Source organism: Quercus lobata, chromosome 4, assembly GCF_001633185.2.
Source record: "Quercus lobata isolate SW786 chromosome 4, ValleyOak3.0 Primary Assembly, whole genome shotgun sequence".
NCBI lineage: Eukaryota > Viridiplantae > Streptophyta > Magnoliopsida > Fagales > Fagaceae > Quercus > Quercus lobata.
The window spans coordinates 34,607,516-34,631,253 of NC_044907.1; the positions used below are offsets into that span (position 1 = coordinate 34,607,516).

Consider the following 23,738-nt stretch of genomic DNA (forward strand, 5'->3'; position numbering starts at 1 on the left):
TTCATCCAAAAAAAAAAAAACGAAAGTAGCAAACTTTTGTTAAAATAATATTAAAACATTAAGGATAATTAAAGAGAAGGTGAGATAAAGAAATAACATAGAGGACTTAGAGCATTCACACTAGCCATGCTAAATGGCATATGTAAGAAAGTTTTACCATTTTCACACAAAAACCAAGCTTCATCTGGACTTCTAAAAATCAACTATTGCAAATTTTTTTGCAATAGTGTTACAGTGCAATTTTACCTTTAGAATTACACTATAACACAATTCTAAAACAAAATATTAGTTTTTTATTCCATCTATCTTTATCTCTCTCTTTATTTTCTGTGTTTTTCAGTCCTCTCTCCCTCAGTCCCACTTTGTCTCTCCGTCTCCCACTCCCCGTTTCTTTCGGTGTGCAGTGGTGGCCTGTTTATGGTGGATCTCGGCGTGGCAAGATCATGGTGGGGGCGTTTTGTTTTTTTTGCAAAGTCACGGCATGGTGAGATCGCACCTTGGGCTCGTCGAGATTGGGTTTGAGTTCAGGGGGTACGAGAAGATCGAGTGTTTAATTTGGGAGTGGAATTAGTGGCGGCAGTGGGGATTTGGGTCGGTGTTCAATGGCAACGACATAGGTCTGGGTCAATGGTCAATGGTCAATGGTGGCGTGGGTTTGGGTTGGTGGTTTTGGGGTGGTGTGTGGGTTTGCTTGGTTTGGGTTGATCTAGGTTGTGGGGTGAATTGTAATGGGGTCCGGTGGTGTGGGTGTGGGGTTTTGATTTGTGGGAGTGGGTTTTGGGTCATGGTGGTGCAGTGGCGGCGTGGGGCCATGGTTGTGGCTGGGTATTGATCTTGTGTGGGGCCGTGGTAATGGAGACAACATCGGTGGAGGTGTGGAGATCAGCTTCCAATGGTCTTGATGGGGGTTCTGAATGGATTTTTTTTTTTTTTTTTTTTTTTTTGGTGGGTTTCTTTGCATGGTGTTGGCGGGTGTGTTGTTGCCATGGTGGTGTCTCTAGTTGTGGTGGCAAAAGTGGGTTTCATGGTGGTAGATATGAGTTTCATTTATTTGGATTTTTGCCATAGGGTGGTGGTGTGGCCATGGGTTTCAGTTTGGGTATGTTCTTTGTGGTGGTGGTGGTAGCAGGTGGTTGCAGAGGTGATTTGGGTTTTTGTTTTTATTTGGGTTTTTGTTTTTATTTGGGTTTTGGGATATATTATTTTATTATGTAGAAATATTATTTTAATGTGTTGTATTGTAAAATAAAAGTTGGGATGTTGGGAGTATTGTAAAATTATATTGTATAGTTGATAAAGTGACTTTTTGGGATGGTAAAATAGGATGTGATAGAATTCCCGAATGCAAATGCTCTAACATTTCACCAAATTTCTATGTCTTAAATTGTACCATTGATGTGTTTGTGTGTGCAATGTAATATAGCACAAATAACATAAACTAAAAATCATTGTAACACCATAACAAAATCATAGTAACGTATAGTATTTAGAGATTCCCTTTTGTATTCTTGCATTCCATCTCAAGATACAGCTTGTGTTCAATGCCTTTTTGCATTAGATACGACACAATTCAGATATGTATTTGCATTATAGCATGTTCAATGCAAAGAGGCACGGAACACAAGCTTCACCCTTCTCCTCTGGAATCTTGAAAGCAAATTGAGTTTGGAAGAAATTTGTCTCAACAGAAAAAACATAAATTGGATGTAAAATGGAACACAAATTATAAATGTGCAAGTAGTAAGACATGTAGATATATAGAGCACCAGGGGTAGTCAGCTAGACCAATGCATGAGGCACGTGAGCATATGCCAATATGGACGAGTTGCTGTTGTATAAATTGTCTATTAGCAGACGAAATTATATGATTCATGACTTTAAAGAGCAGTAGACATAAGCGAATCTATAGAGGCTAGTATAGATGCACTGTTTGTAAGCGTGGACGCTGAGAATGAGGCCATGTTATGGCATGTGAGGATGAAATTGCTAGTAAGGAGGAACAGTACTGTAGATGACGCAATAAAAATGGGGTTGGCTGAGGGATGGTGAGAAGATTGACCTAATAGCTTGGAATGATGCTAGCCATGATAGCATCCCTTTGAAAATTATGAATGATGTTCCTTCAATGCCAATAAAAGTTAAAATTCCGAAGAGAGAGTGTGTTTGCTTCTCAAAAATAAAAAATAAAAAAAAATAAATAAATAAAAAAAAGGTAATTTTCCCACATAGTAGTATAACTTATCTTACTTTTTCTTAAAAATTACCTTAACTTTTCTAGTGGGGTTTGTATTTTGTAGTATTCTTTTGTGTTAGAATCTCATTCCATTTTCTTTGTGTGTATTTGTTTCTCAAAAATAAATAAATAAATAAAAACTACTTGGTTAGGAAGAAAAGTTAAAACTTAAATTAATCACATGCATTTAGTCAAGAACTATGCAAAAATTTCAGATTGAATCCGGTGCCCTAAAACATGTTTTTAGCAATTTGCATTTTACTTTTACACCAATTGCTATTTAAAAAAAAAAAAAAAAAACTAAAAAAAAAACCTTCACACCCGATGTTCTAACTTCTAACACTATTGAGATTTTTGCATTTTGTTACCGTAACAGCTATAAATAGATGTCCATTGTAGCAATATCTATATCTTAAATAGTAAATACTATTATTTTATTTTATTTTACCCCCAAATATTTTAATCTCACAAAAAGAATAGAGTATAATAATAGGATATGAAATGTAAGGTGTATTAATTGTTAAAGTAGTAATGTAAAATATAATTAAAAAATATTTAATTAGAGCAGTAAGAAAATAGAGTATACGATGTATGGCGTATTGTTGAATTGGTAATATAAAATAGATAAAGTAAATTTTTGTTAAATTTTTTTGAATCTTCACTCATCTCATGTTTAGAGTGAAAAAAAAAAAAAAAAAAAAATCATGCAAGATGGATTGGAGGTATATATTTTATTCTTTACCTCGATATTATAACGAGGTAGAGACTAAAAAGAAGGGGGAGGAGTGCAAAAATGGACACACAAAAAAGAAAGCAAATATTTTAAGTATGGTAATAAAAAATTATAAAAAAATTTATAAATATGTTATTTTTAAAATGATACATAAAAATAATTTAAATATATAAAATAATATCTTAGAATGCAATAGAACGAAGCAAAATAGAATAGGATGAACAAAACCTATTAATATAATATCTTGGAGAGACTCTAATTAAGGTCTAGATTGAAGGCATGGACGTCATTTATCTTAAAGCTTAATTTATCAACTTTTTTTTTTACATTTTTTTTCATGTGAGACTTCTACTCGTGTAGTCGTGTGTACGCGATGTACACAACAATTTTCACATGCCTAACTCACATAAATTCCTTTGAACTTTATGCTTCACCTATTTGCCGTAGAATGCGTAATTGATGAGTGAAGCTGGTACTGAAAAGGACGCTAGACAAAACATTGTGCGCTTTCGGTCCTCCATTTCTTTTGTTTCATACATAGGACTATAGGCGTACAAAATATGCAGCTTTTCTGTAACAAGTATTGTCAATTTCATTGCCATTTTCCTAGCTTACTGGAACCAGATTGTGTCCGGCCACTTAAGTGAGTGACATTAAATACTCTACAATTTCTGCAACAATTACAATTAAGAATGAGAAAATGAAAATTTTGATTGTTCTAATATTTGCTGTATGAAATAGCCGTTTGCTTAGAAAAACATGTTGAACTAAGCATAGGATTGTAATTAAACAAGTTAAGCTGTGGTGAGTTCTGGCTTTTTGGGAGTTTAATTAGCTAGCTTGATCGATGTTATTCAAAGTCGAGCTGGGGTTCAGATTCTTCAGAATTCAAGTTTGAGCTCGATTCAAGTTCTGAACAAACTCAAGCTCAAGTTTCATGTGGTATTATATTAATAAGCGACCCAAGTCCAGCTTCATTTTTTAGTTCAAGCTCATACTTGATTTTTATGATTAAGGTCACATACACACATGAGCACACAAAAACGATGTTCAAAAATATCTAAGCATGGTATTCATCATCGATATATACTTTGTTCGCTACTAATAGAGCTTGTTTATTAAATGAATCAAAAAATGGTATGCTGGAGTTGTTTATTAAACGAATTCAAATTCTCATAAATACAATTAATTAGGAAAAAATCCGTACTACTACAGCTTAAACCATGCATGTAAGATAAAGATAAGGTAAGAGCCTATAGCTAACCTGTTTGGATGCACTATTACTATTTTTAGGGATGTACAATCAATAAGACAATATATAAGGACTAAATAATACAAAGATAGCTTTTTTGAAGCAGTGGGATGCAACTCTAACATCGTCAAAAAAATAAAATGTTGGCAGAAGTGAATTAGCTCCATAGTTATAGGTTGGCAGACAGTAAACAAAATATGTGTTTTTAAGTGTCGTTGAAGTCTACTTGATGTTCAATACTTGTGCCCTCAATTACTCAAGAAGAATTGAAAGTTCTATAATCATGACATAGTCGATCAATCGATAAATCGACACATAGACTACTTAAGTCAATCGATCAAGAATCGTGTTCTCGAAACCCAAATTAAGACTAATCAACCATCCAATATTTAGGGTTTTGTGACCTCAATTCTAAATTATAAAAGCACGCTCAATAGATGACTAATCAACTTCTAGAGAGATGTGTTTAGTGGTAGGTTCTAAAAGTTTAAAACAATTAGCAAATCCTGAACACAAACTTATCTAGATATAGATCTTAGAGTCTATAAGATTTATTAGACAATACTTAAGATGCTGCAAGTTAGAATATAAGAAAAAGGAAGCTGTAGATTCAAGAAATTTGAAACATTACAGGTTCGATCAATCGAGAAGAAAGCTCAATCGGTCAAGATACGTTTCTGCAAAATTTAATTAAAGCCCGTCAGCCCATTAAGTGATTAAAGTTTCAAATCTAATTCTCCTAATATTTAAAGGAAAACCCCAATACACATTTTTAAGAGACTTTGGAGGTACTCTTGTGAGATCTAAAAGTTACTGTGCCTTCTCCTTTCAAAGTCACTATCGAAATTTCATATACGCGTTATTAGAACTAGTATATCTAAAATTGCTACTACAAGATTATACATAACTGATAATCTAAAGTTTTGAGTGGGATCTCAAAGTCACAAATGTGGGTGTTTGTGTTCAACAAATTCAGATAGAAAAGTCCATAAATTCGGAATTGTGGTTCCATGAGTAATTACTACAAGAAATAGATTTAAATTAAGGGATAAACATATTGTAAAACTTTCATTCTATCATAATGAATTTGTTGCCTGGAGAATAGTTTAGGTTAAATCATCCACAAGTTTTGTACCTTGAAACTGGAAGGTTTCATTGGTTAACCTGGGTCATGATATAATTGTTTATGTTTAACCTAGTGTAAGCGACTAAATTTCTAGTTTGAAATAAATCAAACAAGTGAAATAGTTTCACAAATGCGAATTTGTATTGATGATTGTGTGGTACAATTCTCTGTAATTACAAAAGAGTGATCCTCTGATTCGATCTCCTTAAAAGACTTGTTGATTGGATTTGTAGTAATGTGATTTTGATTCAAACACCCAATGTACTTCAATTTGGCTGAAGAATGAATCGAAGATCTTTGGAACAGAATTACAATGAATCTCTGGCTATGAGCTTGTTGGAAATCCTTTATTCTTCACGTTCTTCGTGTTCTTCATATTCTTCGTGTGTTCTTCATCTTCAAAGGTTTGTGGTGGAAATTCTTCGAGGTTTTGGAGGTTTGAATCCGTTGAGCTTCACTGATTTGTGATTTCTTAAGGTTTCTGGAGGCTTTTGAGCTTGATTCCAATAAACTTTGAGATCTAAGAAGATGATTTGGATGATTTGGATGATTCCTCTTCGAATGTTCTTTGTATTTGAAGGTTTGTGGTGGAAGTTCTTCGGGGTTTTGGAGGCTTGAATCCGTAAAGCTTCACTGATTTGTGATTTGTTGATGTTTTCGGACCTTTGAGCTTGATTCCCGTAAACTTTAGGATCTAGGCAGATGGTTTGGATGATTCTGTTTCGAATGTTCTGGGATTTTGGGGTTGAAGTTCTTGAAGGCTTTGAGGCTTGATTTTTGTAGAGCTTTTTCACTTCTGAATCTTGGTCCTCCTAAATGTGTTAGGAAGGCTTCTATTTATAGGAGTTTAGGGGTGGGTGAACGACATGTGGCGGAGTCTGATTGGTCCACTTATGTCATCGCTTACACGTGCTGGACTGCTTGTGTCATCGCTTACACGTGTGAGGCTACTTGTGTCATTGCTTACACGTGCGAGGCTGCTTGTGTCATCGCTTACACGTGCGCTGATGCGTGATTGGTTTTTGCATGACACTTGGCAAATTTCTGTTGGCTTCTGAATAGTGATAGCAAAATCTAGTAGCAGTACGTGGTGTTTTGTAATTGACTGTATTTTGTGGAGTTGGTAATGTAACGTGTCAACTTGTGATAGGTCGGGAATTTTCCCTCTCTACACCTAGATCTAAATAATATGCCTAAGTAACAATTTGGTTAATTAATTAAGTTAAACAGTTTGAGTTTACAGGGGTCTAAACTAACTAACATTTTGTACTCTAGGTTAATATAGTCAGGTTCTCTCAAAGTATCACCAAACATTAAATATTCAAGTTTTTGTGATCAAGGTAAAGTTGTTGCACTCAAAACACAAATTTGATGCTATGAAGAATCTTCAAGAGGGTTCTTAAAGTCGCAAGTGGAGTGTTCTTGTTGAATAAAGAACATGGTAGAATTGAGTACAAGGATTCAAATCTACATGTAGTTACCTCAATAATAACTACATGAGATAGTAGTAAAGCAAGAGTTAATTCTATTTATATAAATTTCAATTTTATTTATTTAGTAGATTAATTTTTTCCTTAAAGGTTGCCAATAATTCGTTGTAGAGTTTTCCCCTATTAGGGTTTTCTTTTTATAATCATATCGCGTGTCTCTTTTAATTCCTACATTGCTTATTTATTTACTCATGATTTATTAATTACAAACTCACAACATAATTGATTAATCTAGTCAAATTGGCTTGAAATTAGTTAATTTGCGACAAATGCGGTCTAAATTTTCCAGCAAACTATCTCAACCATCCAATGTATATGCCACTTTATAAGTTGCAATTTGAAGGCTTTTAGAAAAGTTTTTAATTTTTTAAAGGATTGCTTCATTTGTATTTCCATGGAGTTAAATCTGGCAAAGGGCCCACTATCATGTGCACCATGTGTGCTACGGCGACGTATATATACTCTATCTTTTGCCATCTCATTCGATCCTCGTATACCTTAAAAATTTGAACAGCTGGTGATTAATTAGTAGATTTTATTATAAGAAAATTATTTATATTATCTATATATTTATCACTTATATATACTGATTATATACTGATTAGTAGGTTTCGTATAGGGAATATCTAATACTTGTTCATGTGTTTTGATGTTACATCCATTGTCTTCATCTGTGAATATTCAATCTTACCCAAAGATAAATAAATAAAAATGTTCATCCCTACAAACCAAAACCCAAGAAGTTTCTATAAAAAATATATGAAACTTCATCATGCTTCTAACGGATTCTATATCATCAGTCATATTCCAAATAGTTGTTTTACTTAATACACCTACTATTAAAACAAATTGGAAGGTCTAATATAATTTGTTCTATGTTCAATGAACCAAAAAGAAAAAAAGAAATAGAAGGGATTAAATTATGAAGAACTAAATGACAAGGTTCTAGCAGAATCCAGATCAGGTTGAACCACAGGCTCAAGTATATCAATAAGCTCTGGTATACCCAAGTTTGATTATATGGAAATTGATACTCTATGCTATGGTACCAGGGCACTAAAGACTCACATACAAATACAACAATACAATTCTAAAATCAAATAATACGGCCCTCAAATCAACGGTGTGAATGAATAATAGAGATGACCCTCCCCTAGGGCCCTTGCCAAAGACATTCACGCGAAATCCATGGGGTTTAAATGAGGAAACATTATGGCCTATTTCACTAAAGTCTCACAACTCAAGGGGTCACCAATTTGAGGCCTAATATAATGAAATATATATATTTATAAACAATACACATGAAAAATGAAAAAATGAAACACGGTTTGTCATTAAATTAAGAATGGTACGTGGCGGACAAGAAAAAAGACCAAAGGTAGGACCCAACTAAGAAATGGGTGTAAAAATATAATATCAAAGCATGAATTATTCGATTCTCACATGGGGAAACAAATTAGATGAACTGTAGTCTTCCTTGTGTGTCAATGGACCCAGAGTCCTTCTTTATGTTCTTTTCCTTTCTTTTCTTTTCTTTATTTAATATTCCCAATTTCTTTTAGTTGAGGATTATTAAAGCCCCAACACAAACACCTCAATTTTTATATGTACCAATCACTCACATAGTTTCTCTATCTCTACTACACAGCTCTGGAAGAACCTCTATCATCATGGAACACCATATCAACCTAGAGAGTGATGCTCATGACAACTTGCTCAGCTCATCTTCTTCCTCTACCTCTACCTCTACCTCTACCTCCTCTTCCTCCTCTTCTTCAACAACAAAAACCAATTCATGTACCAACAACCAAAACACAAAACACTCTCTAAGAGGCTCAAAAAGAGCACAAGAGTCCAATGAAAGTGAGCATAGAAAGCAGCCTAGAACTACTAAAGATGACAGTGATGGCAAGCACCCCACATACAGAGGAGTAAGAATGCGCAATTGGGGCAAATGGGTGTCTGAAATTAGGGAGCCAAGGAAGAAATCAAGAATATGGCTTGGTACATACCCTACAGCTGAAATGGCAGCTCGAGCTCATGATGTAGCTACTCTTGCAATCAAAGGTAGCTCAGCTTATCTCAATTTTCCTGAATTGGCTCAAGAGCTTCCCAGGCCAGACAGCAAGTCTCCGAAGGACATACAAGCCGCTGCTGCCAAGGCGGCTGCAGCCACATTCTTGGAGCCTAAACAGTGTGAGCACGAACCTGAAGCCAAAGCCGAGCTGAGCCAAGCCGAGCATCTTCAACCTGGCTTGGATTCGTCAACAAGTTTATCCATGGACAACACACAAGATTCAACATTTTCACCTTCAACTGATGATGATGATACACTGTTTGACCTACCAGATCTTTTCATCGACGGCAGGGATCGAAGTGACAATGGATTTTGCTATTATTCATCATCATGGCAGCTGTGTGCAGCTGATACTGGGTTTCGGCTTGAAGAACCATATTTATGGGAGTACTACTAGCTAGCTAGAGAATGTACTTTTTGTCAGCGACACCATTTATGTCACTGCATTCTCTAGACAACAAGAGAAACCCAGCTGGGAAATAGTTGCCATTTGAGCATTTTCGAGATGGATTGGTTTCAAGTCTAGCTATTTTGGCTCAAATTTTGATTTTGCAGAGATTGGAAAAAGAGAGTGTACATTTTACATCTCTTGTTTGCTTGCATTTGCCCATAAAAGAGAGGGCTTAAATCTTTCATTCCACTGTAACTTATCAGCATAAGTACAAATAATAAATGAGAATTTAATCTATGATTGCAATTAGGATTACTATCCCATGTAATTCTTTATTTATGGAGGGTTTTTTGTACGCGTCTGGACGAAGTCATTTTTATTAGTTTATTTTGTTTTTATATAAAGCGTAAAAACACAACTATACTTAAAAAAAAAAGTAATATTTTAAAAAGTTACACATATTTTTAGTAAAAATAAACTCATTTAGCTATTTAAAAATAGAAAATAAACTCATTCAAACCAAACTTTTGGAGTCCTACTATAGATTTTTTGCCCACCGCACCTTTTTTTGGGGGGGAGAGCCATTTGGGATAAATGAAACTGATTTACAAAGTAAACCAGCTTGCTAGATTTAGATCCCATCGTTTTGATGAAACTTTAGTACAATTGACCCATAAAGTGACCATTCTTGATAAATTTAGATACCCTCAGAATTGAACTTCCTTTTCTTTTCCTTTCTTTTCTTTTCTTTTTAGTTGGAAAGACACCTCGAGCATGAAATGCATCCTAGTGTAATAATTTCTACACAAAATCTTTCCCTTTATTATGTTGTAAAATAGAAAGATAACAGTGTGTCACATACATTTCGAACATGGTGGAATATCTTTTGCCTATTTCACTTTTTTCCTCCATGATTAAGCAGAAGAAAAATAACTTAGATTCCAAAGCTGCAGAGTGACACTTATGTAGGTACCCAAACTTGGTGACAACATCATCTAACCATAGAACTTTTGGCAAAAAAGAAAGATAATGCATCTCTTCAGTGAGTTTAATTTTCCCAAAGAAAAGGTCAAATATGCTCCCGATAGACCTTTTTTTTTAATAGAGAAAGATAGTTGTAGCCCAATAGACTTATGTAAAGCCACTATGTATTAGTGATAAGTGATGTCATCATCATTATCTTCCCCATATTCAATTTCTCTATCATTTTTGCCACGTGTCGTTTTCCCATTTGCTAGAACAAAAGATAATTGATTCTTTTGAATTATTATTAAAAAAAATAATTAAAAAGAGACAATCTTTTGTCCCTCTTATTACTCTTGCATACATTAAGACGCTGTAGTTATTGACCCACAGATATCTAATTGTTAAGCTCAGTTTGTGAATTGGAACCAAAATTAATGGGGGTTGCAATTTTCACCAATTTGTGCAAAATGTTGAAGAATTTGACAGAAGTAAAGACAAAAGGAGAAGAACAATGTTTTGGAATCTTACAACTGTATGGGGTCAAAATCAAAATAAGCATTGAACAAGCTTTCAAAAAAAAAATTTTATTTTTTTATGTGCTCGACAATTAACTAAAAGGTTGTTAAAATGTTAATCACATTGATAATGATACTAGAGACAAACTTTTAGTGCTGTGACTAATTATTGGAGGTTAGTTTCTATCTTTTTTTTATGTTAGTCAATCAATTGAAAAGACGCACGTCATGATAGAGAGGTTTCAGGTTGAGAGCTTTATAGTTTCTTGTACAAGACGTACATAGAACTATTTATGTGCTTGACAACTAAAAGGTTGTTAAATTTTAATCACATTGATTATGACATTAGCGAATAGAGATAAACTTTGAATGCCGTGACTAATAATTATTAGACACGTTAACGTTCAAATTTTATGTTAGTCCATCAATGACAAGACATCATGATAGAAGCTTCAGGTTGAGGACTTTAGTTTCTTGTACAAGACGTGTACTGTTTTTTGTTGGTAGAAAAGGAACTGCATTAGCAGAAACTAAAGAACAGCAAAAGGGTTAGGACAATGCCTAACCATTCAAGTGAGGATCAAAAATACCTAAAATGTTCACAGGCGTACTATCAGTCAATATAAAATCGATCACTATTGACATCCATTCTGGTTAAACCCATTAGCACATCTATAATTAGCTTCACGAAAATAATAGTTAATGCAAATTTGGGAAAGTTGGAAAAGCAAAAATCTACAATCATCTACTAGAAGAAACAACATTATTTGAGTAATTAGGATTAGCTATCAACTCGATTAAGACCATCACGCAATGCCCACAGTTCAACTAGTTAAGAAACTAGTTGCTGTAGAAGAAATTCTTAGTAATCAGTGGTATTTACATGTGGGCATTACATTCATGGTTGATTTGTCAACGAAATCTCAGACAACGTACGTGTACAAATTTTACACACTTCTTCCTATTGCCTTAATTTCTTAGTTTTCATGTGTTTGTTAGATTCAAGTGGTTATCTATACAGTCAAGCAAGAAAGTGTGTAGGGGTATAGGACGGTCCTATGAGAAGTTTAGTAGCTTTAACTTCTCTCAAATGCCATAATTGTAGTTAGTTAAAAAAAATAAAAATTAAAAACCCTCAAATGCTACCCTTTCAATATAGAAAATTATAGTAGTGTTGTCATATATATTCATCATGCGAGCTCTGCGGTTGGTTGAAGTAGTATAATCCCACATTGAATACTAACAAAAAGAACGAATTGTTAATATAACATAATTGGTCTTATACGCATAAGATTAAGTAGTGTTCATATATATTATATTAACTACTCAATTGGACTTATCAAAAAAAAACTACTCAATTGGACAAAAAAAAAAAAAAAATCTATTAGTATCTTAATCTAATAATAATAAAGAGCAATTTGAACACAATTATTGGAAGTCTTTAATTTTTCTTGTACTTAATTGGATTATTTGGATTGAATCATTGTGTGCAAATAAGTATTTGTAAAATGGAGAAACGCTTTTAATTTCCTATTTTGTATTTTTAACATTTAAAAGCTTTTTATAAATTTAGTTAACAAACAAGTGTAATGTAAGGACTCAATCTGTAACGATCCAAAATGATACTGGGTTCACACGTAAAAAAGGCCCAAACAATATCATTTGTAGAGCGTGGATTAGAAAGGCTAGACCTTGGTCACCGGGCGGTTGTTCGGGTTGGCTCCGATCAGTGAATCTCGTCCGAGGAGTCTGGGGAGCTCTAAGCTCTTATTATTCTCCTCGTTTCTAGGACACCATGGCTGGGAGGACGGATTGTCCCCCCTTTCTCACACTGCCTCTCTTATCCTTTTATACTGGCATTTATCCTCTCACCAGCGTCCACGTACAAGCCCAATTTCCCAGGACTTATGACCTGTCCTGTCAGCCCATACCTAGAGTGGTTGGGGGTGATTGTAAAAGTTGAAGAGCATGGTTCTGTCAGGTGCAAAGTATTGAATGGCAGTAATGACAGTTTTCCCCTTGTCTTTAGTCATTATACTATCCAGCGTCTCCTTCTCTATTGACATAGATATTTTAGATTTTTTTTCCAAACTGTTCCTATACCGTTTTTTGCCCTTTCTTCAAGGGGGACCTCGGATATGCCGAGGACAGAATTATCCTTGGCTGTATCTCAAGACTATTTGGACTTTTACTACCCATCCTCGACTATCTCCTTCCTCGGCTCGGGTCTTGGGCCCCAATGTAAAAATGGACCAGGGCTACAAATTATTGGGCCCCACAATAGCCCCTCAAAATCCTGTTGTTCGACCTCTTGATCGGAGAGAAGGGTTTTGATGATGCCAAGCCTTTATTACGGTTCGTTTAGCTCTGCCTTTCATTAATGTTGGCGTCTCTTCATTTGCTTAGGAAATGCGCCGGGTTACGAGACATTCTTCTAGATTTATACACGATGCGCCCCCGTCGTTTCAGTGTACGAGGCGCGACTTTAATAAATTTCCTTTACGAGGCCAATCAAATCTGACAGTTACAGATGACATTGGGGAGTTGAATCGACGCTACCTTACTTGCAGATCTTCTTGGAGATATGTACAGATTAAATGCCACTGAATTCACCCTCCATATAAAAAGCCAAACGAGAGGGTATTCCCTTCACATAAAGACTCTCTAACCTTCCTAAAGCCTCAACCCTCAAGCTGTGCTCTAAGTCTTCCTTATCAGCATAGCCACAGCTTATAGTGTGACACATTTGAAATAGAAGTGGGGATGAAAAGATCACATCCTTCTCAGAAGCGTTCTGTCCCTCCGAAACTTAAGATGGCTCAGTCAGGACAGGGATGGCAGACACTCAAGATACCTCTCATCCTCCCTTCAACCAAAATCCGAAGCAGGGACTCGTCGCGCCAAACTTTTGGTGTGACTGAGCTGAGGTCACCCATTATCAGTACCAGCCGCTCTCTTATGAGCATAGCTAACATGGCACCAGCGTGTTAGGAGTCAGGATTGACGCAGGGACAAAGTATCCCTGCTTCTTCCTCTCTTCCTTCACTGGTGCCTCCTTTTACCTCCCTTCTTCTTCTTTCCCATCACCAGATCCATCCTGGTGCTTTTCCTTCTTCCTCTTCTTCTCCTCTTCCACCAAGGAAGGTCCTCCTCTCAATATGGGTGCTACTGGGGCAGAATTTGGAAAGACTTGGGAGCAGAGCTTAAAAAGACTTCTGACTGTTTGTTTGTTTTGTTTTCTTATTGTTTTTGTAATTCGTTTTCTATATAGGCTTGTTTAAGCCCTTCATTGTACGCTGTAATACCTCTTTATATTAATAAAAGTCATCATTGCTTTATTTCGTATATTCTATCTCTTCTTTTTGAAATGGTTATGCCGTGAATAGACGTACTATCCTGTAACCTCTTTTTTATTTTTATACTCTGAACGATACTTAAGGCCAAAATCCCAGTTAATAAAAAGACCTTACTCTGTCCTTATTGAAACTATCCGGCATAATAATGCCGATTTGAACAAATGATACTTAGGGTAGAAATCCTTACTAAGAAGAAAAGAAAAGGATATTATGATGAGTTTATTAGAGCTGTCTGGCATAATAACACCGACCTGAGAAAACAATACTTAGGGTCGAAATCCCTTACTAATAAAAAAGATGTTATTATGAACTTATTGGAGGTATCGCGTACGATAAGACCGACCTGAAAATGGGTTGTACACCCCAAACTTGAACGAGATGATGGCTGAATGCTCGATGCCGTGTAGGAAGTAATCATCCGAGGATATATAACCCAAAATGAACAGCCCCTGCAGGTCGCTGAGTAATAAGGCGTTTCGCCATCTTCCTAATAACTTTCATAGCCTTAACCTTTTCTGGTATTTGGTCCGAGGACTGAGCGACTTAGAACTCTTCTCAAGTAACTGGCCTTTTCATAGGTTTGAGTCCGAGGACCATGCAATACTTTGGTTCTGTCTAATACTTGATTTTTAAGTAGTTGGTTTCCCCATAGGTTTGAGTCCGAGGACCATGCAATACCTTGGTTCTGTCCAAAACTTGATTTTTTAAGTAGTTGGTTTCCCCATAGGTTTGAGTCCGAGGACCATGCAATACCTTGGTTCTGTCCAAAACTTGATTTTTAAGTAATTGGTTTCCCCATAGGTTTGAGTCCGAGGACCATGCAATACCTTGGTTCTGTCCAAAACTTGATTTTTTAAGTAGTTGGTTTCCCCATAGGTTTGAGTCCGAGGACCATGCAATACCTTGGTTCTGTCCAAAACTTGATTTTTAAGTAGTTGGTTTCCCCATAGGTTGAGTTGCCGATAGGTTTGGAGTTTCCGAGGACCATGCAATACCTTGGTTCTGTCCAAAACTTGATTTTTAAGTAGTTGGTTTCCCCATAGGTTTGAGTCCGAGGACCATGCAATACCTTGGTTCTGTCCAAAACTTGATATTTAAGTAGTTGGTTTCCCCATAGGTTTGAGTCTGAGGACCATGCAATACCTTGGTTCTGTCCAAAACTTAATTTTTTAAGTAGTTGGTTTCCCCATAGGTTTGAGTCCGAGGACTATGCAATACCTTGGTTTTGTCCAAAACTTGATTTTTTAAGTAGTTGGTTTCCCCATAGATTTGAGTCCGAGGACCATGCAATACCTTGGTTCTGTCCAAAACTTGATTTTTTAAGTAGTTGGTTTCCCCATAGATTTGAGTTCGAGGACCATGCAATACCTTGGTTCTGTCCAAAACTTGATATTTAAGTAGTTGGTTTCCCCAGAGGTTTGAGCCCGAGGACCATGCAATACCTTGGTTCTGTCAAAAACTTGATATTTAAGTAGTTGGTTTCCCCATAGGTTTGAGTCCGAGGACCATGCAATACCTTGGTTCTGTCCAAAACTTGATATTTAAGTAGTTGATTTCCCCATAGGTTTGAATCCGAGGACCATGCAATACCTTGGTTCTGTCCAAAACTTGATTTTTTAAGTAGTTGGTTTCCCCATAGGTTTGAGTCTGAGGACCATGCAATACCTTGGTTCTGTCCAAAACTTGATATTTAAGTAGTTGATTTCCCCATAGGTTTGAGTCCGAGGACCATGCAATACCTTAGTTCTGTCCAAAACTTGATATTTAAGTAGTTGGTTTCCCCATGGGTTTGAGCCCGAGAACCATGCAATACTTTGGTTCTGTCCAAAACTTGATATTTAAGTAGTTGGTTTCCCCATAAGTTTGAGTCTAAGGACCATGTAATACCTTGGTTTTGTTCAAAACTTGATATTTAAGTAGTTGGTTTCCCCAGAGGTTTGAGTCCGAGGACCATGCAATACCTTAGTTCTGTCCAAAACTTGATATTTAAATTGTTGGGGGAATTAACCCCTCGGCTATGGCGTGGGACCTTGGTTTAGGGGGATTAGCTCCTCGGCCAAACCCCTAGAACCATCCGTGCTTCTGACGCTACGAAGCGCAGCCCCTAGTGAAGAAACACAGCCCTTAGTGGAACTTTACACTAGAACACTACATCCGGCTGTTGGAATTGATGTGAGGGATTGTCCCAACCCGCCACCTGTGCCAAGACACAAGCCTTTTCCCACAGACGGCGCCAATTGTAAGGACTCAATCTGTAACGACCCCAAATGATACTGGGTTCACACGTAAAAAATGCCCAAACAATATCATTTATAGAGCGTGAGTTTGAAAGGCTAGACCTTGGTCACCGAGCGGTAGTTCGGGTAGGTTCCGGTCAGTGAATCTCGTCCGAGGAGTCTGGGGAGCTCTAAGCTCTTATTATTCTCCTCGTTTCTAGGACACCATGGCTGGGAGGATGGATTGTCCCCCCCTTTCTCACACTGCCTCTCTTATCCTTTTATACTGGCATTTATCATCTCACCAACGTCCACGTACAAGCTCAATTTCCCAGGATTTATGAACTGTCCTGTCAGCCCATACCTAGAGTGGTTGGGGGTGGTTGTAAAAGCTAATGAGCATGACTCTGTCAGGTGCAGAGTATTGAATGGCAGTAATGGCAGCTTTCACCTTGTCTTTAGTCGTTATACTATCCAGCGTCTTCTTCTCTATTGACATAGATATTTTAGATTTTTTTCCAAACTGTTCCTATACCGTTTTTACCCTTTCTTCCAGGGGGATCTCGGATATGCTGAGGACAGAATCATCCTTGGCTGTATCTCAAGACTATTTGGACTTTTACTACCCATTCTCAGCTATCTCCTTCCTCGGCTCGGGCCTTAGGCCCCAATGTAAAAATGGGCCAGGGCCACAAATTATTGGGCCCCACAATAGCCCCTCAAAATCCTGTTATCCGACCTCTTGGTCGGAGAGGAGGGTTTTGATGATGACAAGCCTTTATTACGGTTCGTTTAGCTCTGCCCTTCATTAATGTTGGCGTCTCTTCATTTGCTTAGGAAATGCGCCGGGTTACGAGACATTCTTCTAGATTTACACACGATGCCCTCCCGTCGTTTCAGTGTACGAGGTGCGTCTTTAATAAATTTCCTTTACGAGGCCAATCAAATTTGACAGTTATAGATGACATTGGGGAGTTGAGCCGATGCTACCTTACTTGCAGATCTTCTTGGAGATATGTACGGATTAAATGCCACTGAATTCACCCTCCATATAAGAAGCCAAACGAGAGGGTATTCCCTTCACGTAAAGACTCTCTAACCTTCCTAAAGCCTCAACCCTCAAGCTGTGCTCTAAGTCTTCCTTATCAGCATAGCCACAGCTTATAGTGTGACACATTTGAAATAGAAGTGGGGATGAAAAGATCACATCATTCTCAGAAGCGTTCTGTCCCTCCGAAACTTAAGATAGCTCGGTCAGGACAGAGATGGCAAAGACTCAAGATACCTCTCATCCTCCCTTCAGCCAAAATCCGTAGCAGGAGTTTGTCGCGCCAAACTTTTGGTGCGACTGAGCTGGGGTCACCCATTATCAGTACCAACCGCTCTCTTATAAGCATAGCTAACATGGCACCAGCTTGTTAGGAGTCAGGACTGACGCAGGGACAAAGTATCCCTGCTTCTTCCTCTCTTCCTTCACTGGTGCCTCCTTTTGCCTCCCTTCTTCTTCTTTCCCATCACCAGATCCATCCTGGTATTTTTCCTTCTTCCTCTTCTTCTCCTCTGCCACCAAGGAAGGTCCTCCTCTCAATATGAGTGCTACTGGGGCAGAATTTGGAAAGACTTGGGAGCAGAGCTTAAAAAGACTTCTGGCTGTTTGTTTGTTTTGTTTTTTTTATTGTTTTTGTAATTCGTTTTTTATATAGGCTTGTTTAAACCCTTCATTGTACGCTGTAATACCTCTTTATATTAATAAAAGTCATCATTGCTATATTTCGTATATTCTATCTCTTCTTTTTGAAATGGTTATGCCGTGAATAGACATACTATCCTATAACCTCTTTTTTATTTTTATACTCTGAACGATACTTAGGGCCGAAATCCCAGTTAATAAAAAGACATTATTCTGTACTTATTGAAACTATCCGACATAATAATGCCGATTTGAACAAATGATACTTAGGATAGAAATCCTTACTAAGAAGAAAAGAAAAGGATATTATGATGAGCTTATTAAAGCTGTCTGGCATAATAACGCCGACCTGAGAAAACAATACTTAGGGTCGAAATCCCTTACCAATAAAAAAGATGTTATTATGAACTTATTAGAGGTATCGTGTATGATAAGACCAACCTGAAAATGGATTGTATACCCCAAACTTGAACGAGATGATGGCTGAATGCTCGATGCCGTGTAGGAAGTAATCATCCGAGGATATATAACCCAAAATGAACAGCCCCTGCAGGTCGCTGAGTAATAAGGTGTTTCGCCATCTTCCTAATAACTTTCATAGCCTTAACCTTTTCTGGTATTTGGTCCGAGGACTGAGTGACTTAGAACTCTTCTCAAGTAGCTAGCTTTTCCATAGGTTTGAGTCTGAGGACCATGCAATACTTTGGTTCTGTCTAATACTTGATTTTTAAGTAGTTGGTTTCCCCATAGGTTTGAGTCCGAGGACCATACATTACCTTGGTTCTGTCCAAAACTTGATATTTAAGTAGTTGGTTTTCCCATAGGTTTGAGTCCAAGGATCATGCAATACCTTGGTTCTGTCAAAAACTTGATATTTAAGTAGTTAGTTTCCCCATAGATTTGAGTTCGAGGACCATGCAATACCTTAGTTCTGTCCAAAACTTGATATTTAAGTAGTTGGGGGAATTAACCCCTCGGCTATGGCGTGGAACCTTGGTTTAGGGGGATTAGCTCCTCGACCAAGCCCCTAGAACCGTCCGTGATGCTGACGCTACGAAGCGCAGCCCCTAGTGAAGAAACATAGCCCCTAGTGGAACTTTAAGCTAGAACACTACATCCGGCTATTGGAAATGATGTGAGGGATTGTCTCAACCCACCACCTGTGCCAAGACACAAGCCTTTTTCCCACAGACGACGCCAATTGTAAGGACTCAATCTGTAACGACCCAAAATAATACTGGGTTCGCACGTAAAAAAGGCTCAAACAATATCATTTGTAGAGCGTGAGTTTGAAAGGCTAGACCTTGGTCACCGAGCGGTAGTTCGGGTTGGCTCCGGTCAGTGAATCTCGTCCGAGGAGTCTGGGGAGCTCTAAGCTCTTGTTATTCTCCTCGTTTCTAGGACACCATGGCTGGGAGGACGGATTGTCCCCCCCTTTCTCACACTGCCACTCTTATCCTTTTATACTGGCATTTATCCTCTCACCAGCGTCCACGTACAAGCCCAATTTCCCAGGAATTATGACCTGTCCTGTCAGCCCATACCTAGAGTGGTTGGGGGTGGTTGTAAAAGCTGAAGAGTATGGCTCTGTCAGGTGCAAAGTATTGGATGGCAGTAATGGCAGCTTTCCCCTTGTCTTTAGTCGTTATACTATCCAGCGTCTCCTTCTCTATTGACATAGATATTTTAGATTTTTTTCCAAACTGTTTCTATACCGTTTTTGCCCTTTCTTCCAAGGGGACCTCGGATATGCCGAGGACAAAATAATCATTGGCTATATCTCAAGACTATTTGGACTTTTACTACCCATCCTCGGCTATCTCCTTCCTCGGCTCAAGCCTTGGGCCCCAACGTAAAAATAGGCCAGGGCTACAAATTATTGGGCCCCACATGTAACAATTTCAAAGTATTTTAAAACTATAATTTGTAAAAGAATAATAACTTTTTAAGTAAAATTCTATTGCTAAAGCTTTGTAACTGAAGCTCCACTAAAACAATAAAAAATGAGACCTTACACTCTTTTGACATGGTTTGACTCAATTTCAAAATCTTTTTTTTCAAGATAAAATACTTGAATCCTATTAATTATTCAAATATAATAAAGAGTACGTGAACTTTGAAATGATTTCCACCATATGGTATTGTTATGATATTCATGTGTAAGTGGTAAATTTTATGTTTTCTAGTAACAGAAAGAGTATAGTTGATTTTAAATTGCTGAGTTGAAAGTTGAAACCCATTAATCTAAATATATTATTTAGGTGATATTGCAATGTTCTAAATCAGGACCTCACATGGAAGACTTCTTTTTCATGTCTATTTTGTGTGAGAAAACTCATATTTAAGGCTAAACAGAATAAATGCCAATTAAGTAATCTTAATTATTAAAAAGCAATTATTTCTTTCTTTTTTTCTTCACCAAATAATAATTATATAACAAATATTTTAGGAATAACTACACTATAGTTGCACGTGATTTTGATGGGAGAAATCTCTAAACTGATAATTGATTTTTTTTTTTTTTTTTTTTGAAGAGCTGATAATTGATTCATGATCTCTATTATACCTTGAATGCTGATATATATATATATATCGAAGACTCCATTATTTGCACACATGAACAAGACAATCTTGGTCGTTGGCTTTATATGATCATGATTATGATCTGTCAACTTTAACCCTAAATTATATAACACCGTGTCCCAGACTCCTAGCATGGCCGAATGAAAGACGTGGAAACTAACTTTACACACACATGAATATCTAACGGTATGAGGTTGATATATCATATATGTGTAGTTTCACCAATCAACAACTAAATTATCAGTCTTCAGATTGTAATATAATATGAAAATCAGAATAATTTTTTAATTGAGGTTCATGACGAATATCCAGTTATTTCCTAATGTTCAGTTTTCATTTTCTTCTTTCTTTTACTTTTTCTTTACTTCTTTTTATGGATAAAAAATGGGTCTCTAATATAGACTTATCAACCCAACTTCATGTAACAATAATAGGTAAGGACAAAGTTTAGCTACACAACCGATTGTAACCTAAAACTATAACCTTATTCAATCAAATAAACATTACTACATATTTTAAAAATCTAACAGTTAAATTATATGTTTTTTACGTTCTTAATATATGTGTCAGATTTTGTGTCAATTGGATATTATTTACTATATAATCTGTAAGTTTATATTTTATGCATAATTTTAAACTACAAAAACTTATAATTTGAATAATTTATTGATGACATACCTATTGATCTTTAATTTTCTAGAAATTTTATAAGTATAGAGAATATAAGAAGAAGATGCGATCCAATGGTGGACTTGTCAAAATTCACTTCCAATAAAAAGATATTAAATAAAGTTGTAACCTTAAACTACAACCAATTTAGTAGCTAAACTTTATCCAATAGGTAATAGTAATACTACGTTTATCACTAGAGTCTTGATGAGACTATCATCATAGATACAACACATTTGTTGAAGAGTCACTACTCAAACTACTCAACTTCTAACAAATATCATGTAAAATAATACGAGAACTCCTACAACCAAGCCACACTCGCGATGGTTCTTTTTTCTTTCTCTCGGCTGTATAAGAACCTTGTTATAAGGTCAGCTGAGAACTATTAGTTAGACGTGGAAAAGAGCAAAGAATCCAATGTCTTTTTTTTTTTTTTTTCTTTTTTCTTTTTTTACTTTGGAAGATCAAAGAAATGCATGAATTGCTTTTTCTCTAATCATGAGATACTTTGTATGCTTTTGATGCATGTCTCCCCCTTTTATATTTCAGAGATCTAGAGAGACCCCCATATATATAATATATAAAGTATAATAATGCTTCCCAACACGACAATCTTTAAGCAGTTATATATGAAATTCACCACGTGAAAAACCTGATCTAGTGATTCGAAGGTAAGATTTGATACGGTTGCCTGGGTTATCAGCGAGTTAACTAGTTGATAGGGGTGTTGATGGGTTGTTTGGGTTCAAAGTTTGAAGTTGAGAGTCAAAGCATCACTCGATTATGTTAGGTGCAATGTTTATGAGGTTTTTTTGTTTAAAGAGAGAAAAGGTAGTACTACCGATATGAGTTGATCATGCAAAATCGACCCTAACCTTACTTTGAAGTGGATTGTCGGATCTTGATTGAGTCTCCAATTAGCAGTACTTTGCCAATAAAAGGCAAAAGTCAAATTAAACGAATATATATAATTTGCTTCAAATATGGCTTTTTTATTCTTTGCTAAGTAAATGATGGGAAATTAGGGAGAGAGGCCACATGGAAGGTCATGAAGAATTGAAGTAGGTTTAAAGGCATGAAATTAATAATCATTTTATTTAAAACGATATTTACCCCCATTTAGTTTATTTTATTAACGAATTGTTGGCAAATCATCTCTATGATACAACTAATTAAACCAGGCAACCTTGAAGGTAATCTTGGAGAATACTGAGATTTTTTAATGTTTATATACATACAGGAGGGTGCCAAAATCTGTAAAATAATAATAATAATAATAATATTGTTGTTGTTGTTGATGGTCTATAATTATTTAGTAAGCTATATAAATTTAATATGGTATCTATTAATCCCTCATTTCTAATATATATATATAGAGAGAGAGAGAGAGAGAGAGAGAAATGATCTACTTGTGAGTTTTGTTGCCAGTAAATCGTATATTGTCAATATCGATTATTATTCAAATAATTTCTAACTCTAAAATTTGACATATCACTGTAAAACTTTGCCTCGCTTAAAAAGTTTTCTACTGCATACACTTCCAATATAAATGGAAAATTATTAACTATTAATTTTAAAAGAGCATCTTTTTTTTGCTGAACAAAAAAAAAAAAAAATCAACTTAAAATAGATAGACGTATTAAAAAAATCTTTTAGTTATATAAGATTAATTTTTAAAAAAATAGAGGATATCATATGCTCATTCAAGGGTACGTGTGGCCAAAAACAAAAATTGTTAATTTTTTTTTTTATTTAAAAAGAGTACTTGGGAGGGAATCAAAGTCAGGGGACCATGTATAGGTCAAATATGAAACATGGTGGAGGACTGAGTAATTTTTAAAATAAGAGGGAGGTCTTTATATATTTCAATAAAATCTAGGAAAGGTTCAACTATTTTTCCCTAATAAAATAATAATAATAATACAAAACAGAAGGTAATCGGAGAAAAAAAAAAAAAAAAAAAAACTACAATCCTACTAAGGTGAGAAAATGTGAAGAGATGTCTGAGTACCATTAAATGATTGAGGTCAACGACCAAAGTTCGTTTCTATGCCTGAGATGAAATTGTTCTACTTCATTGAAGTGATCTGATCTATGATCCGCAGGTAGCCAAATCTATTTAAAAAATGTTGATTATTGAGGAATAAAATCCTTTGTATATATATTATATATATATATATATATATATATATATATATGTTTCATTATCATTTTCATTTTCTTAATCGTCAAGAACACAATAAGGTTGGTTGGTAATAAGAATTTGTTTTCTTCATTTCTTTTCTCAGTTCTTGGAAAACATACAGTTGGGGTTAACCCTTCCCTTCCTTTTATTATATTCTAGGCTCAAATTCAAGATTTGAGACTCTCCCTTACAGTTTGCAAAAGATCCAAACCAAGTAATCATTGGCTTTTTATTTCATTTATATAAATAAAAC

The 23,738-nt window shown here is 36.0% G+C and overlaps 1 protein-coding gene across 1 annotated transcript; it reads left to right on the top strand.

The window, feature by feature from the left end:
• Positions 1–8,295: 8,295 nt before the first annotated feature.
• LOC115987048 (ethylene-responsive transcription factor ERF034-like) lies at positions 8,296–9,608 on the top strand. Its single transcript, XM_031110490.1, has one exon. The coding sequence runs from the start codon at positions 8,505–8,507 to the stop codon at positions 9,306–9,308; it is 804 nt and encodes a 267-aa protein (XP_030966350.1). The 5' UTR covers positions 8,296–8,504; the 3' UTR covers positions 9,309–9,608.
• The last annotated feature ends 14,130 nt before the right edge of the window (positions 9,609–23,738 follow it).